The 18,878-nt window shown below is 28.3% G+C and overlaps 3 protein-coding genes across 3 annotated transcripts; 1 reads left to right on the top strand and 2 right to left on the bottom strand.

Annotated features, from left to right (window-relative positions):
• Positions 1-485: 485 nt before the first annotated feature.
• LOC145181083 (splicing factor U2AF 26 kDa subunit-like) lies at positions 486-7,679 on the top strand. Its single transcript, XM_090073987.1, has 10 exons — positions 486-695; positions 1,624-1,711; positions 2,045-2,120; positions 4,816-4,895; positions 5,390-5,522; positions 5,945-5,987; positions 6,360-6,389; positions 6,610-6,672; positions 6,754-6,834; positions 7,316-7,679. Exons 1-10 carry the CDS (start codon positions 652-654, stop codon positions 7,398-7,400), a joined length of 723 nt encoding a protein of 240 aa, XP_089930113.1. The 5' UTR covers positions 486-651; the 3' UTR covers positions 7,401-7,679.
• Positions 7,680-7,765: 86 nt separating this feature from the next.
• On the bottom strand, positions 7,766-8,837 carry LOC149877305 (DNA damage-regulated autophagy modulator protein 1-like). The gene has a single exon (XM_090073986.1). The coding sequence runs from the start codon at positions 8,714-8,716 to the stop codon at positions 7,871-7,873; it is 846 nt and encodes a 281-aa protein (XP_089930112.1). The 5' UTR covers positions 8,717-8,837; the 3' UTR covers positions 7,766-7,870.
• A 614-nt stretch (positions 8,838-9,451) lies between these two features.
• LOC145198819 (ubiquitin carboxyl-terminal hydrolase 2-like) lies at positions 9,452-14,793 on the bottom strand. The gene is made up of 12 exons (XM_090073910.1): positions 13,456-14,793; positions 13,157-13,231; positions 12,583-12,679; positions 12,376-12,487; positions 11,489-11,599; positions 11,268-11,332; positions 10,879-10,979; positions 10,683-10,766; positions 10,436-10,514; positions 10,211-10,312; positions 9,716-9,845; positions 9,452-9,630 (listed from the first exon to the last, which is right to left on the bottom strand). Exons 1-12 carry the CDS (start codon positions 14,182-14,184, stop codon positions 9,555-9,557), a joined length of 1,761 nt encoding a protein of 586 aa, XP_089930036.1. The 5' UTR covers positions 14,185-14,793; the 3' UTR covers positions 9,452-9,554.
• Between the last annotated feature and the right edge of the window lie 4,085 nt (positions 14,794-18,878).

Genomic DNA, 18,878 nt, shown 5'->3' with positions numbered 1-18,878 from the left:
TTGATGTAAGGACCCAACGTTGAGCTGGTAAAAAGTTAAAAGTTAGATGATGGTGAGACCGCTGATATTTGATGCTGCTTTAACTTTAATATTTTTGTAAAACCATAACACGGATTTAATATTGTCATACTTTTACGATTTAGCTATCGAACTTCCTAATGAAATTTGCCACGTCCTTAGTAAAGTCACCATTTCTAATTTAAGCTATAGCCTATATTTATTTTTAGAAGTAACTTTTATTTTTAGTGAAATAAAAATAATAGTTTAAATTCTTAACAAAAAAGGGTCAAATGGGCCTCAAGTTGGAGATTTGTAAAGATCTATTTAAAAAATATTGTTACCACTAATGCAAAAGATACAAAATATTTTTATATTTTGCAGTTAAGATTTTTTAAAAATCTTTATTACGATAGGAAACTTTAAATGTGAGGTGACAACTGAGACTACTGGAGTGATCTAGAGCATTTATATTAGGGCGCCTGCGCAATCGGCGACCGTGCATTCTTAAGCACATTCTTCGTGAAGTGAAGCTGCTTTTGCCTGGTTTTTTATGTAGTTCACTATCTATAAATAGAGACTTCTTTTAACAAACGTTAAATAGTTAGAAGATAATAATTAAAACACCACAGTTTTTAATAGCCATAAGATAGAATGGCAGAATATCTTGCTTCGATTTTCGGTACTGAAAAAGACAAGTAAGTGCCTTTGATAAAGAGTAATGTTTTTGTTGTTGTTCAGGCGAGTAATGAAGATAGCTTTTAATTATAAAGTATTATAGGGACCAAAATATTCTTATCACCAATTTTCGTTTAACCATACGTTATGACGTGTTTAAATCAAAATAATAAATGAATTGTCAATAAAGTAAATCCATGTTAGGAAAAATATCTAATTCTAAAAAAATCAATATCACTGGCGAAGTTTGACATTTTTAACTAAAGCTAATGCAATATAAGTTTACTCTTTTTAATATACGCATTCAATAATTTTCTAGTAAAATGTTTTTAAAATGTAATATTATTTTGCATGTAAGAGTTAAAGTCGTGAGAAGAATGACAGTAATGATAATTCTAACTAATAGTATCTTATTATTTTCCAATTCCTCTTTGTTAAACTTTCTTCATAACAATGAGTTACTTGCAAATGTCCATGTTTGGCTATTAACTATCTGGGCAACTAATAGTTGGTTAACAAGTAGCAATAGTAAAACAGCTGATTGACAAGAAGCAATAGTAAAGCTTTGAATTTGCTACAAATTGCTAAATAATATCAATAATATTTGCGATAGAAAAAGAAAATTTTGATAAGTCTATAGGATACAGCTTTGCATCACTTCTCTCTTCTTTTTCATTTAGTGTTTTAACTAAAGGAGATTTTATTAAATTACCATATGCTACTCAGCCTTTATAAGAAGTTAATTCTCAAAATACTCAATTTTTTAAGATGATTTAAATGGCTTTTATTTAGATAAATGCTAGTATTGCAAGCAATTTAAAAAACTTATTTTTTCTCACATGAAACGTTTCTTAACTGCAATATATTTAATGCATAACTTTTTTTACTGAGTTCTTTTACCTATACTTTATTTATTTATGAACTTGTTTTATATGTTTTTTAATTTAGAGTAAACTGTTCATTTTATTTCAAAATTGGTGCATGTCGACATGGAGACAAATGTTCTCGCCTACACAATAAGCCTACTTATAGTCAGGTTATTATATGTTGATTTTTCCTGTCGTTTGTTAATGACCTTCTATATGTCTATTTTGTCTAGCTGGTAAACGTGGTTTTTTCACCTGCCCCAATATTGCTATACAATAAGTTAATTGTATAGCAATATTTGTTCATTTATTAGTTGAAAGTATAACATAAAACACTATCACTATACAATTAGTACATGGTCTTAAGTTTATCTTTATTTATTTTTTAGACCATTTTTTATTTTTATTTTTTTTTTTTTATTATTTATTATTTATTTTTATTATTTATTTTTTATTTTTAGACCATTTTTTATTTTTTATTTTAGACTTTATTTATTTTTTAGACCATTTTGCTTCAAAATATGTTTCAAAATCCTCAAAATCTTGCTGTAACAAATGAGTTTGGTCAAAGCAATGCAGGTAATATTTAAAAACTGATAAGCAATAGATATCAAATTTTGGACTAATGCAGTAAAACTGTTAAGTGCTTTAGTAGTGACACAGTTGGAGTTTAGAAATAACTGCAGTGATCAGGACATTGGTAATGATAATCATTTGATCATGACAACTGTAACACATGGTAGAAAGATTTCCAGATGTTATTACCAGTTTAATTCCATATAAAATATGAGATTAATTTATAACATTATTATTATTGTTATTATTATTGTTGTTGTTATTATTGTTATTATTATTATTATTATTATTATTATTATTATTATTATCATCATCATTATTATTATTATTATTATTATTATTATTACTATTATTATTATTATTATTATTATTATTATTATTATTATTATTATTATTATTATTATTATTATTATTATTATTATTATTATTATTATTATTATTATAGTCAATATAATTTACATGTTTATGGTAAAGTTTAGTATAAACTTTACCATAAACATGTAAAATATATTGACTATAATCATAAAAACACTTAAAATATAAATTTAATTATAAATATAAAAACATTTGACTTCTATATTTTTAAAAACGACAAAGATGTAACAATCCATCTCAATAAAGATAGTTGATAAAGCTACTTCTTACATGAAACTTGAGAATCTGGCATTTTTCTTTCACTGCAGTATCAATTTTTAAGTCCTGGGTTCACATTGTCTTTTTGTTGCTTCTCATTCTTGTATAACAAGGAGAATGTGTTTGTTATACATTTGCTTGTCTAACAACCTCCCTTAGGTACCATAGATATGTGAAGTTTAAAACAGTTCAACTGAACTTGAAAATTGTTGATAACCATATGCATTATATAACAGTTATCAAGTTCATTATTCCTATCTTTTCTACCTCTTCTTCATGGTCTAAGTACTTATCAACTGCTGCCATAGGATTTCAATTCTTTAGAATTATCTGTGTAATAATATGTAATTGCTGCAGTTTGTAACCCATTTATAATAGCTTGAAAATTCCATTAGATTGAGTTGATCTTAGTGAAATCAAACAAAAAATTATATAGAATTCATTTGTCTGGAACTCAAGCCTCCTTAAGTATTATTAGTAATTACGTTAATAATGACCTTGATAAATCACTACTTGTAATTATCGACTTGTTGTGTAGAAATGAAATTTTTTTCATCTTGTTAAAGGAGCAGTTGGGTTTTTTTTTTTTTTAAATTATCCTAGAAATCTCAAAAAAATTCAATTTCCTTAACTTTGATGGATTTAGAATCAATTAGAGAAAGAGAGAAGAAAAAGAGAAAATCCTAGATAAGACTTACATTTTTGTTGGTTTGTTGATGGAGATTTTTTTTGTGGCATCTTAGATGTGATCTGGCCTTGATGCTGTTAAGGAATAGTTTGTCTGCTAATATTTTTGATTACTACTTAAACTGCATTTATAAGGTTTTTGTAGACCATCTATGCAAGTGAAAGCATGCTCAAGTTAATTCAAGTGTACACATTAGGGATTAAATATTTGCTGCCTAAGATCTTCTGAATACTGGGACATGATTTATAGACTACAAATTTTCTGTTTCTGATACTTATTTTAAACTTCTGCCTGATGTGTCTCTTAGTTTAGTAAATTAGTTTAGTATAATTGCCAGGTTTCTTTTTTTATGCCTATGTCATCTTTTTAAAAAGTAATTCAACATGATCCACAGATATTTGTTGAGTATGCATCATTTTTTTCTAGCATAGCAAGATCAGTAGACCATCATTTGTGCATAAATCTTCTCTATTTGTGACAGATTTACAAAATTAGTTTACAATAATAATACTTATATATAATAATGTCTTAAACTGTAAATATTATAATAATATACAATAGCAAAAAAGTGAGACCAAATTTTTTTTGTTGTTGTTTTTTTTGTCATTTTAAATTTTGTAACTTTTAAACTGTAAGAAGTTTTTTGGTAAATAGTTATAAGTTTATAAGCAGTTATATCTTTATGATAAGTAGTTGCAAGTTCTACTTGCTGATTATCCTACCATAGTTTTATTGTGAGTATGTATCACATAAGAAAAGATAAAATTTTCACTTTTGAATAATTAAACTACATTGGCACTTACTTGGGTAGGTTTTGCATTAAGAACAGTCTTAAAATGTCATGGCATAGAGTCATAAACTTAATGAAGATCCCATTCTAGGTTCTCAATTGTCTCAAATATGTTTGAATGGATTAAGATCTGGGCTTTATAATGCCCACTCCAGGACACAAATTCATTTTATATAGGTTTTGTGATTTGCTTTAGTTCATCTTGCCAATAGATCTTTCAAGTGGTTTTTTATGCATAGCATTTAGAAGCATTAACTTGTCAATTATTTTCATAACACAGAAATTGATTAAAAGTAACTTGAATATGGTGAGTCAGGCATAATCATGATGCGTCTGAAGTAACCCTCAAACCATGTTAAATAATTGGAAGAAAACCTTAGCAACAGTTGATCTGTTGACAGACATTTTAGTTAAATGGGATTTATTTAGAAGCATCAAAACAAAAAAATGAAATTCTTTCTATTTCCATTATTTTTTTTAAAAAAATATTCTGTGAAAAACTGACAGAAAAACCTGCTTGATAAGTACTATTGGTTTGTTTTTTTTTTTTAGTTTATAGTAATTATCTTTTTAATTAAAAATTTTAGCTTCAATCATGAATGATGTGGAAGCTCAAGAGCACTATGATAATTTCTTTGAAGATGTTTTTCTTGAACTCGAGGCAAAAGTATGCAACTTAGTTTCTATAATAGTTTTGCTGGAATAAATTATTGCTAAATAATTTTTTAAGGAATTACCTAATGGAAATTATTAATATATTTTAGTGTTTGGAAATGAATTATTTACAAATAATCAAATGCAATAAAGAATTGAAAAGAAAATTAAAAAATAAAGTTGGTTTTATTTTCAAAACTTTGAATTATTTTTAAGAATTTTCTTCTAAAAATAAAATGTTTAAAGTTTTATTTTTATATTTTTTTGATTTGAGTCATCAAAATTAAACTTTCACATTTTGATCTCAAAAAGTATCTTGTTCCCCTTTGATTTTTGTTCTTGAAAGTATAATAAAACATTGATATGCATATAAAATGTAAATATTGATAATAGTTATAGCAATGATAAAAAGATACATTGTTATCAATTTTTTCTTGTAAATTTTGGTCTGTTTTAAATGTCAGTGTCAAAAGTTGATTTTTTTTTTTTGTTGTTAAAAATCTTTAGTACGGTGAGATAGAAGAAATGAACGTTTGTGATAACCTTGGCGATCATTTAGTGGGTAATGTTTATGTTAAATTTCGATTTGAAGAAGATGCAGAAAAGGCTGTAGACAATGTTAACAATAGATGGTACAATGGTAAGTCTATTGCCAAATATATTTATAATTCAAATGCTTAGAATGAATCAAAGCTTCTTATATTTCAATTTGTTTTTCTATTTCCATTGAGAACTTTGTTTTGTAAATGCAAATTTAAAACATTGTTCAATATTTTTGTTCATTTTTAAGACTTAACACATTCATCAATTGTCTGTAAAGCGGTAAGCTTGTTAATTTAACGTTCTCAAATTCCAGTTTGCTGTTTGCGATATCGTTTGGTTAATCTTTAATTCAATTTCATTGGTTTAAGTTCAAAATTTTAATTCATTGCAGCTGGACTATAAGTATTTCATTTGGCCATTCGAATTAAAATTTTATCAAAAATAAAAAAAAGGTGTCTTGCAGTCTTATTTTTATTTTAAATAAGGTAAGGCTTAACATATTTTATAATTCTTTTACAGGGCAGCCAATATATGCAGAACTTTCCCCTGTAACAGATTTTAGGTAAATCAAAATTCTTTTAGTTTTATAAAAATATTTTAAAAGGTTCTTTGTTAGTAAAAGGTGTTTTTTTTTTATGTTTATTTTTGTTGTTGTTATTATCATCTTTATTGTTATTATTATTATTATTATTATTATTATTATTATTATTATTATTATTATTATTATTATTATTATTATTATTATTATTATTATTATTATTATTATTATTATTATTATTATTACTATTATTATCATCATTATTATTATTATTTTTATTATTATTATTATACAAATTAATATATTTTACATATATTTAAAATTGAATATATTGTTTATTTAAAAGCTAATTTATAATAAAACTTTTAAATTGTAATTTTTTGCATCATTATTTAGGGAATCCTGTTGTCGCCAATATGAAATGGGGTTAGTCATACGAAATATAATTTTTATCTTATTTATAATAATGATTTTTGTATAAATTTTAAAAAAATTTTTAGTTTTTGCAAATATCCAACTATCAAGATATTTAAATTGCTTGATATTATTGTGCTTTAGCACGATAATAAATATTGTTCCTAAAATCTGTCAATTAATTGGTTCTTGAAACCAAATGATTTTTTAAACAGCTTAAAATTTATTTTAGAGAGTGCACCCGAGGTGGATTTTGCAATTTTATGCATCTAAAACCAATATCCAGAGAGTTGAGGTAAACTTGAAATTAACTCTTAGAATTTTTTAATTTGATAAATATAACATATCAATAAATGTTAATAATCATATCTTTTAGACGAAGACTTTATGGACGAAGACGTGGTGGTGCTGGTGTTGGTGGTGGTGCTGCCAGCGGACCCATGGTCAAACGTGGAAGGTAGGGTATTTGTTGTTGATTTTTTTGCAATAAAGATATTTCCCTAAATTTTTGGACCGCATAATGCACAATATCATCCACAAAAAATAAGATAATAAAGCCTTATTACAGAAAATTTATCTTGAAGTTTTATCAAATTTTTATCACAAACAATCAGTTTTTTATGGCAACCAACCTGGTTTTTATCTCAAACAACCCCGTTTGAACTAATTCCCAAAGTTTCGACTTTTTGCCCACAAATTGAAAGCTCTGCAAGTTTGAGAAGAAATGAGGATGAAAGTATGAGAGTCCTGAGCTGACTCATATAATGTGTGTGTTAGTTCAAGACCCTTTGCTTATTTAATATTGCAACGTTCTGATTGTTTGTGATAAATCTCGGGTAGAACTTGCTAAAAGAAAGTTTACTTTTAGAACGCATTATTTTTTTTTCCCACCATATCAACAAAAAAAAATTGATTTTGCACTATTTTTTTCTATTTAGGTCACGATCTATCTCCCCCTCTCCACCCATAAAGCGCTCACGCTCACGTTCTCCACGTCGGCGACGAAGATCGAGAAGTCGTTAAAGATTTTGCAAATATGTTGATATGGTTAAAAATGTGTTCTGACATTAGCGTCTCGCTCTCTTTTAAACTTTTTGGTTTTCTTACCTTTTCTTTTGCTTTCTAACGTTAACCATTTTGAACTTAAAATCAAAATGAAAATAAGATGGTAAACAAAACTGCAAGGTTGAAATGTTCTTTATAAAAAGAATTTGTGTCAAAAGCAATTGGTAAAAATTTTTGCAATATATCAATAATTAATGTAGGATGTATTAGTAGTAATAATAATTCAGAACTAACAAAGAGGTTTCCATTTGTACCTACAGCAATTTTTAATGCTTTTAAAATGTATAACTGCTTTGCTAGCTTCTTTATCAAGCTATAAACAAAGGTTCGTCATGCTTGTAGCTGCTTATATGATCGGGCTGTAAGTTTGCTAAATTCTTTGATGTCCGTTAAAAAAATGTTTGCATTTTTTTTTACTCATTCGTTTTCTAATTACTTATTTCATTTGGTTCATTTTCGTTTGAAGTGCCACTTGGTAAACTTATTGATTGAGATGAGTTCGAGGATTTATCATTGTTAAATTTAAAAATAGCTCTTATTTCAATTTTTTGAAACTCGTTTATAAACGTAAGTGAAAACCACGTAAAGCTTAAACACAATAACCACTCTGAGAAGTTTGCAATCGCGTGCAAGTAAAACCACGGATCTTCGCGTATCCGCAAGTCATTCGTGGGCTGCCCTAGAAGGTTCTTCAAAACCAATTTCCCGATAATAAACAAAAAAAAGTTACAGGCTGCACTGATTGTTAATATCAATCTTATGTAACAAATCTTGAGTGTATTTACTCTATAAGAAACAACTTGGAATGATAAAAATGTTTGTAGAATACAATATAAAATCCCTGTTACAAAAACAAGAAATGCAGCAGCATAGTGAATGGACCGCTCTGAGATGATATTCTTCTGTTCTGTATTTAATGGGTTGGGAGCCTCTGATTTGAAATTCGCCACAAATGTGACACCGATTCCTCCGAGAATACCGTTTATTAAGCAACATAAGTTTATCTTTTTTATTGACGTTAAACTTGCGTTTAATTCGGCCAAAATTAAGTTGTATTGTTCGTAACGAACATAAACGTTACATATTGATAAAAAGCCAGAGAAGTTTAGTAACTCACGAAAAAATAGCGCTTCTGGTAAATGATTTCCGGTTTCACTTATAGCAGGAAATATGTAATATACATGACCATTACTTGTAGAAATGATGTATGGTATAACATACCCAAGCGTTGTGATAGCACAAAACAGAATTGGAATCCAGGCTAACGTTTGCATCAGGAATCAGAAACATTCGAAAAGCAAGCGAAAAATCGAATATAACAAATGTTAAATGTATTTTTCAGAATTTTAAATTACGAGTTATAACTAGTTTTTACTAGGCTCACATCTTCGCATTACAATACCGAATATGCGAAGAAAGCCTTGCATTTTCATGTTCATAGAAACCAATCAAATTACATTTTTTAAAAGAAAGTTTGTATTTTTGTTCATTTTCCTTCAATAACCTGTCATTGAACCAGAGAAACGTGCCATTTACACGATCATTCTACGATTAATCGTATGTTAAACTCTATTACTCTACGATTAATCGTGTATTTAATTGCAGAGTGATATTCTTAAACACTTATCTCAAAATATTCCCGAAGCTAACGTTTGCACAACATGAAAGTATTGCAAGAGAGAGAATCAGTTTCATTTCATTCTTCTCAATTTAAGCACAATAACATATTTACAAATTTTTTAAAAAGCGAAATATCGTTTTTAAAATAGTAAAAAATCTTTAAATTATTTTGTATAAAAATCCTCTAGACATATATGTATGAGTGTATGAATGTGCGTGTATATATATATATATATATATATATATATATATATATATATATATATATATATATATATATATATATATATATATATGTTAAAAATTCTTTAAAAACAGTGGTTCTATCTCAAAGATACCACTGATGGCAATCGAAAATGGGTTTTTTAAATAATCCTGACATTGTAATCTTGGTAAACTACAACTGAACTGTTTTTCATTTAAATAAATCTCTATAAAAGAGAGTATAAATACATGATATAGGACGAGAAAATTTATAACGATATTTTAAAACTACGTCGATGTTAACTCATAGAAGAGAAGATATGCTGATGGAGAGACTACGCGAGAAACATTTGCTTCACCCACTCTAAATCAATACAATGGAAAATTGATACGTTACAGAATTTTTACTTTGTTAAAAAAAAATAATAATAAAAAAATACAACACGCACATCGCATCGTTGTATATGTGCCAACAACCGGTATCTGGATGTTTCGCAAAAGCAGTGTAATGCCCACCAAGTGTCCCTCCAATATGATTAACAACACCATAAAGGCTATATACAGGCTCTAGACGTTTGTCTGTAAAAAAAATTATCATTAAAAACTTCAAAAAAAAATTAAATAACTGTCGATTATTTAAGAATTATATTTGTTTTCTTGGTTGAAAGAAAAAAAAATTAACTGTTTTAATTGTTATTTCTCATTTACATTTTTTTTGCTTCCAATAAATATTTCCCTATTTACAGTTAACTCCTGGTAAGCCGAACCTTTAAGTGACCAAGGAAATGGTTCGACTTAACGAATTTTCGATTTAAGCGAAGTTTTTCCCACAATTAAAAACAGTTCGAGATAATAACATTTCGAGTGAACCGGTGTTTGAGTTACCGGGATTTAACTGTAAGTAAGATTGCCTCACTATTTTATATTTGAAAAATTATTTTCACCTGAGCTATCAGCAGAGAATTCTCTTAACGGAAGAATATTTGGAAAGTCAATTTTGGTCTCTAATTTATTTCGAAAGCGTTGCCCCGAGAATCTTTTCAGATCTAAATTACTCCAAGTAAAGGAAAATCAATCGCAAAGAAACATAAAAAGCAATTTAAAATTCCTTCAAATCATTTTAAATAAAAAATATTCTTATACAGCGTTTTTATAAGAGAAAAAGATACGCAAAACAAGAACTTTTGGGAATCTTTCGATGAGAAAACCCTTGAAAGATTTTCTATTCTTTTTACACTTCTCACAGGTCTAATATAAAAATCAACAATAAAAGTACAGTAATTGATAAAAGGCAAAATAAATGCAACAAGACAAAAAAACAAAAAATTTGTTTTAAAAGATAGGCAATTATTACAAAAATTTAAAACAAAAAATAAAATAACATGAGTATTAAAAATATCAATGAAAGTTGCTCACTGGTTTCTCTTCTCCATCAAGTGTTTCTTCTTGTGTAAGAGCTTCAAAACATTTTATTAAGTCGATACTTGATAAAACGGATTTCTATTGAAATTCATTACAAATATAACATTTGTGAGTAAAATATCCTAAAACTAAATCAGAAAGAATTACCCTAAACATCAAATCGAAAACAAACTTAAAAGACAATTTTTACCGGAATTGGTAATGACAAATCCCAAAAAGGGTCATAAGTAACTGAGCGATTTTGGCAAACAGAGCATGTTAATGTACTTTTAAGCTGACCAACAAACATATCTGTATCAAAAAAAGCATGACGATTAACATTGCTCATGCTGGAAAAGAGGTACCATAAAAGATTCATGATATAAACCTTAAGCAAGAAGCAGCAATATCAATATTTTGCTGGCTGCAGGAAAATTTACACTATTGTACTAATTAACTAATTATATCAACTGCTGTTGTAAAACTTGAAATATAAATTAATAAGTTTTTAACTACTAATTTACTTGTTAAACTTCAGTTAATGTAATTACAACAAACTTGGAAAAAACAAAACAAAAGCCCACAAATCAAATCTAAAACCTTGGACTGGGCTGCTTTCTCTTGTTAGGTATCTATCCCAACACACATTTGATTTTTCACCATCACTAAAATAAAATTAAAAAAAAGGAACTTAATGATATCATAGCAAACCAAATATTAAAATAATTTTAAAAAAAAACATTTTTTATGGAAGGTGAAAGTGGGAGGGGGTGGGGTGGAAAAACCTATTTCTTTAGAAACGGATGTTTGAAATTAAATACCTTAAATGTTTGTCATCAAGTACAGGATAAAGAGTCTTTTTTTTTACAGTATTTAAATCTTCATGAATTCCCTCTAACAAAAAGCGCAGAAATTCCTGTGCATCTTGTTGACTAAGGATTAAAAACAGATTGAATAAAATATTTAAACTAACGTAATAAAATGTTGTAAATACAATTGATTGATTGGCTTGTTGTTCAATATTCGTGATTGGTTGGAACATTGCCCAATATGAAATGTTATGCAATTCAATATGATTATTTCAATTCATGATTATTAAATTAAAACAAACAAAAAAATTAAGAAAGTATATAAAGGAGTGGATTAATTACACAAATCAATAACTATGCAGAAGTAAATGTAGCTAATAAAATTATTCAAATTATATACTGGAACAATTGACATATCCATGCTTTTATAATGGAGAAAACTGAAGTGGAGATGAATTATTTGTAGGTAATTAGAAATAGATGATAAACTTTTGTTATTTTTTTAAATGGTGAAAATATTCTATGTTTTTATGTTTTCCTCCATGGTGTAATAACAACTTGACAGACAATCACAGTTTTCTATAGATAGAATACAATTAGAAAGAAAGATAAATGTGCTTTTTGAAATGCTTTAGTTTATGCAAATTCTTGCTGCTTCTTACAATCATCATATCATAACTGGCACAAAATTGTTATGATAAATGATAGTGCAATGATAAAAACTCTTCTAAAATTTTTATTTATTCTAAATGATGAATATTTAAAAGATCTTCTAAATATCTAGAAAAACAGGAGTTTTTCTAGATATTTTGAACAAAACTTATTTAAGGTTACATCCAGTTAAAAAAAAAAAAAAAAAAAAAAATTCAGTTTCAAAATTAAATGTCAATTAATCTTACTTTGTGCCTGAAAATCGAGAAGCATATTTTTGAATATGGTTTTTCAGATTAGAAGGGGCGATATGATTTGGTGCATTTTCTGACCAAACATCTTTTAATAATTGTGCAAATGCTGAAAAATAGGAAAAATTCTTCAAGAAAAATGATAAACCAATATTTATGCCAGTGAAACGTATGACAAAGATAAAACACAGAGCAAAAACTCACCATTTGCAAGTTTACCATTAGATCCTTTAAAGGTTGAAAAATAATCACGCAATAATTTTGTTTTAAATAAACATTGAAGAACGCAGTTCATGTAGCACTGATAATAAAAAAAAACTTTAGATTCAATAACACTGCACCTGTATATATGAAATATTTTTTAAATACTAAATGGCAAATGTTGGACTCATGAAGCAAGATCAACCAAGAGTTGTAAACAAAAATCATGTAAATGAAGCTATTTTATAGCATGAATATTAATTAATACTCAAAAGTTCTATACTTCCTCATTGAGATGGTTTTTTGTATGAAACATTCTAACCCAATAAATATTTTGCTCAGATTAAATATAACTAAGTAACTGGGCTAGTTTTTTTTTGTTGCATATCATATCTTAAAAAGACCATGTGTGACCATGAATGACATGTATAAATAACAATGAAAACTTACTGACCATGAATGACCACTTTATGAAGCCACCATGTTAATTTTTTCAAACAAATTATTGAAATAATAAATAAATTAAGATCTGTTTAACAAATACTAATATCTTCAAAAATAAATCATGAAAACTTACTGTATTGCCAAGGTTTTGCAAACCAACCAAACCATGACCGAATTGTACTTGACCTTTTTTAGATGGTAAGCTGTGCTAAATTACATGAAACAGAAATCTTAAAAGAAACTAGTTTATTTAAAGATAAGCTGGGCTAAAAACATGAACTAATAGAAACCATATGAAATGATTAATCAGGCAAAGAAATGCAAGAAATTTAAATGAGATTTAATATAATAAATACGCAGATGAATTATTCACCAAAGAAAAACAAGAGACTGTTTTTAATTTTCATTTAAACTTTCAAAACATTTACTTACCCTTCTTTGAGTGGGTGATGTCGACCCTAAAGTGTCATTGATGCTTGAATTAAAATTTGATGTTCTGAGATTAACATTGAGTTCAGAACTTGATCTTTTTAATCTTATTTGGTCAGCTTTTTGTACCTCATTTGGATTATCATTGTGGTGACTTGTTAAATCATGTTCCATAGATTTCTGATTTAGAAAGTTTATATTTGAAATACGTTCTCTCACATTGTTTACATCATTTGAAGACCCATAACTCTTATGGATTGATTTAGTGTTTTGCTTAGTAGAGCTTATTTGCCCCAATTTATTTAGTTTTAACTTAGCACTACATAATAGCTCAAATGATCGTCTTCTAACAGATTGCCCATTCTCTGTAAAACCATTATCAAAGAGTCTTTTAAAATTATCTTTTTCGTCATTATTTATTTTATTACTTACATCTGACATTGAAGTTGATTTTTTTAGAGGAAGCACATTAACTTGACTGACTTTAACATTATCTAAGTGTTTTCTCTGAGAAAGGTGAATAGAGTGATCAGCTTTAAGAGGACCTCGAACCGTTTCTCTGTGGGGCATATCTACTGAATATGACCGTTCCTTAAGCATTTTATTGTTAGGGATTTTCATAATTTTATCATGTGTATCATAACCTCCTCCATTTGGAGTTAACTTTTGAAATGGTGACTTATTTACATTGAGTGAATCTACAACTTTATGGTTGACAATATTTTGATTCATTGTTTAATTACCAATACAGATTTTTACTTTCGCTCTTCAATAAAATGTTGAGCTAATTGTTAGTCAAAACACATCTATTCAATTTAATCTGATAAGTATACATATGAAACACAACCTAGATAATATTTACAGCTAATAAATAAATATACATAAATATATGGAAAACATAATTTTACAAATTAAAAATAATTCTTGTTAATCAATTTTAAAATGTTGAGTTAATTATGCTATCATAAAACTAAAAATAAATTAAGTGCATTATGCAGGCAGATAACTATGACTAGATTTTTTTTCTTGTTACAATTAATCAATGTAGTAAACTATTTATGTACTTTTTAAAAGTAAATAACATCATAACATGTAACCATAAATAGCAAAAAAAAAAATAGCTTTGGAGGATGGAATTAACTACTCTGGTGTTATATACAATTAACCAAAACTAAAAATTGTATTATTGACAGATATTTATGTTAATAAAATTTTTTTCTGTTTCTAAAAGTCATTATACCTTAAGACTAGGCACAACTTTGTTTTTGAAATATTGATTTCACCCCCTCAACATATTTATTTATTACTACCATTATGAAACGCTGTCTCTAAGAAAACCATGTGGGCTCACATGCTAATTTAAAATCTATATGAAATACTAGTGATGATGGAGATTTCGTTTAGTATAGACAACCCTTGCTCTAAATAAAGCTTGTTTTAATCTCGTCTCAAAATCGGAGTTTCTAAACGACATCCCTTTTTGGGCATTAAAAATGAGTCAATTTTAGATTAGAGGTTCGTAAATAAAAGTTAGATTTAATGACAAGAGTTGCTGTTTCTTTTTTTTTTTTTTTAAAAAAGGCTTTTTTTAAAAAAAAAAACATTTTTAAGAGAGAATCCGAGAGTAAACAACAGATTTTTCGAGGAAATTTCAGCGAAGCGCAAGCGCTTTAAAAATTCGGGATAACTGCGGACAAGATGATGGGCTGCGTTTAAAATTTACATTTCGGCGCCTACGTTAAAATTTTAAAACTTGAGAGTGAATTCGCTTTAGGTGATGGGCCAAAATGATTTGGTTGCGCTAACTGTTTACATTTCATTCAAAAAGATAACTTTGAGGCTCTACATTTTTTTGAGGTCCGATAAAATTTCCAAGTTCATCTCATCATCATCCGCTTTATCACTCTAGCTGTAGGTATGTCATTTCTAGCTTTAGCAGCTTTTTCCTTTAGCGCTTCATTCTTTCGCTTTTGTTTTAAGGATGAAACTTCAACAGCGAAAGAAATTAGAGTTAAAGGAAGAAATAAATAGGATCTCATCGTTCGAGATTTGTCACGCGTAACTAGGTTTCTTTGAACAGCGATTCAACAAGGATTTGTTTGTTTACTTATTTGGGCCTCCTCAGCCTCCTCGGAAGTCGAATCCAAGTTGAAACGAAAACTAAAATCTAAACTCCGTTTTCCAGATTTTTTTACACTCTTGGATAATGAATCAGCTTTATTTTACTAACTCTTTAATGCCACTATCGCGTTTCTAAAAGCTTCTCACTCTAAAATACCTTTTCCAATCAACTCCATCCCTTTTTATTTTGCAACCCAATTATCTTAGAATTGAATCACATCTATATATTTTTTTATATTCATTATATATTTATATTTATTTTCATATTTACGCAGTATTTAATTTTTTTTATTTGTTTCATTTTTCATGCAGCTCAAGAAGAACTAGAGACTGAAAATAAATTGTCATAAATCAAAACTAACGTGAGCATGATTTCACTTTATCGCTTGTTGGTAGCCGTTAGTTTGGTGGAGCTCAATACCTTTTTTTAAGATTGTTTGCTGTCAACTGTCACATAAAAACTCGTAACAAATTCCAGATTGCCCAAGATCTTATTTTACCTGAAGATCTACATACGCGAATATCTAGTTACCCGAAAGTCTAATTACCCAAAGATCTAGTGACCCGAAGAATTAGTTATACAGAACGCGTCTCTCCAGAGAGCATCACCTATATGAAGTAATACATATCCCTTGATGCAATTTTCATAAAAATTGTAAAAGACGATCTTAACCTACATACTTAGGTATGAGATTCACACGAGAATTTCTCCGTGCGAAATTAATGTCTAAGGGAATTGTAGTGTTGAAATCGTTAATATTTGTCCAAAGAGCAAATCGTTAATGATTTTCCAAAGGGAATTTTTTGCGTAGCAATCGTTATATGTCTTAACAATAATGATTCAGATACCTTCTATGTAATTCAATTTTATGTGTTACTTTAACATTTTATCTAATTGCATAAAAAATGCATCAATATGAACAAATAAAATGCAAATTCTTTTATTCTTTTACAAACAGGAAGCATCTTTTTACGATAAAATAAAAACATGTTTCTTGGGCTTGAAAAAGTTGGAAAAAATCTCATATTTCTTGGAATGAGCATTTCTTAAAATGACTCTACACAAGAAAAAAAAAGAAGTTTTTTTAATCAGAGGGGGGATTATTTTCTGTGGTTAACAACAGTTTTCTTTCTAATTTGACATATTAAAGTTTCTCATTTGTTTCATCTTTCAAAAACTAGCACAACTTCTTAGACATATTTTCTTCAACTTTGTTCGCGAAAGTTTAAAGATGCTTTCTATTCAAGTCCACAATGTAGCGCAACAGTCTACTTTTATATTCTGTGTGGCTGTGCCTCTTTTAAAGTTTGACTTTTGTTGATAAAAGTACTGGTGTACAGTTAAGGTTGTGAGTTGCCAGCTTCCTTTCCTGAGGAATTATTAGTAATGTTGATGCAAAACCTTACAAAGCTCTTTCCACAATAAATGCCAAGCTTTACTATGTAGCTAACTGTAATCTCTCGCGACCGAACAACCTGATTTACAAGAGTTGATAAATCTTTTCAGTGAAGTGAAGCCACGTGGCTTGGATTTAAATCTGTTTTTACATCAAAGGTTTTAATTTCATTTGGGGTAAAAAAATCAGTCAACAGTTGACCTGCCATTTGAAATCTCCTGTAAAAGTTTGGTTTAATTACCTGACTGTTTATTGTTTGGTTAACAATTCTCACCAACTTTTTTAATGTCAGTGGCTTCGCATTACCATCAACATATTTAACAGCCACTTTAAGGCAGCAATTTCACTTGTTAGGAATGCATTGTTGGTCAAAATTTTAACTTGCTGTAGATCAAACATCCCAGGCTGCGTGAAGCGTACTTCAGTAGCCGGGCAATAGTATTGCATCAGTTTCGCTGTAGCATCGCAGTACGCAACACGCTGATATTCTATTAAATCAGTTGATTCCGATTTATCTGAATAATCTGTAAATCACAAAAACAAGTTAAGCCTACGATTAGTCATCATGCGTGATGTCTTTATGTGATACATTAAAAATTATTCTTCTCTAGAATTAAAACGGGGGAATAAAAGCTGTAAATGTGAAAAACTGGCTGAAAGCCGTAATGGAGTTTTTAAAAATAACAGAAAATCACTGTAATTCTGATATTTAAGAAAAACAGGGGGAAAACATGGAAAAAACGGCCTCCGTGTTATCATATTTTTGGTCTGTCCCTAATTATCGCCGTAGCTATCTTTTTTAAATTGTCTTGGGTAAAAGATTTGTTTTTTGCGGTATTTTCGTTCATAGAAACTTTGAGTGCTCATAACTTTTGAGTCATATGTTCTTTTCAAATGAAAAATGCGCGGTATATAAAGCATTATACACGCTACTGTCCCGTTTTTAATGGATCTTCACGATCTTACTAGAAAGCAAAAATACCTAACAAATCTACTTTTTGCGACATGAACTCTATTTTTTGCGGGAAAAAAAATTTGTTTTTTGTTGTATTTTAAAAAATGGCCAAAATAAAACTGTTATAAGAAAAAATGCAATAAGTTTAAAAGAAACATTAAGGTTAAATTGCTTTTGTTGCATTTTAGCAAAATAAGAATTTAAAAAAATTTTAATTAAGTTTTTCAAAATATTCAAAATTTCACTAAAAATATAAATTTATTATTACTATAATAATTTATTCATATTTATTATATTATTGAGTATTACCTGGTCTTCCACGCTTCTTTTAAGCAACAGTTTCAAATGACTTTGATTTTTTTTTTTTTGCTCTTTCCATCTTTATTAGTTTAATGAAGATGAAAACAGGGCAAGTATCATCTTTCAATCTCTCATCAATGTTTTCAATTTAATCATTGAAAGAGCGTCGATTTTGTCATCCAAATTGAAATTGAATTTAAGTGAGCTGAAAATCATTACTGAAAATTCAAGGAGCCTTAGCAAGATCTCCCATCTGAGTAAACTTTTAATTCAAAATGATCTGAGTTTTTAACATAGAACCATTCCTTCAAAGCAATATCAGACCTTGATTTTTTCTTTAGGTTTTAATGAATTAGCTTTGTAAACTGTTTCCGCAACTTTCCTTGAAAAAACTCACTTCATGCTCGGGTTCAATTCAAAATTTATCTTATCAATGTTGTAGGACGTATCTGGACAAACCGTTTTTTTAGAAACCATCTGTAAAAGTATTTTCTTAAAAATTGTGAAAAATTTCTTGATTCTGCTGGCTGGAACAATTGCTGCTGCTCTGCTAATAGATTTAGGGTTACAAAGAACTGCTTCAGAGTTTCTGTTAAAAAAATATTTTACCCATCAACTGGAATTACATTTTTAAACGGTGGAGTATCGGAAGA

Source organism: Hydra viridissima, unplaced genomic scaffold (assembly GCF_058129835.1).
Source record: "Hydra viridissima isolate aposymbiotic clone 2 unplaced genomic scaffold, HvirCarnegie_v1 scaffold_16, whole genome shotgun sequence".
Taxonomy (NCBI): domain Eukaryota; kingdom Metazoa; phylum Cnidaria; class Hydrozoa; order Anthoathecata; family Hydridae; genus Hydra; species Hydra viridissima.
The sequence above is the reverse complement of the archived record's forward strand: the minus strand, read 5'-3'. Positions and strand labels throughout refer to the sequence as shown.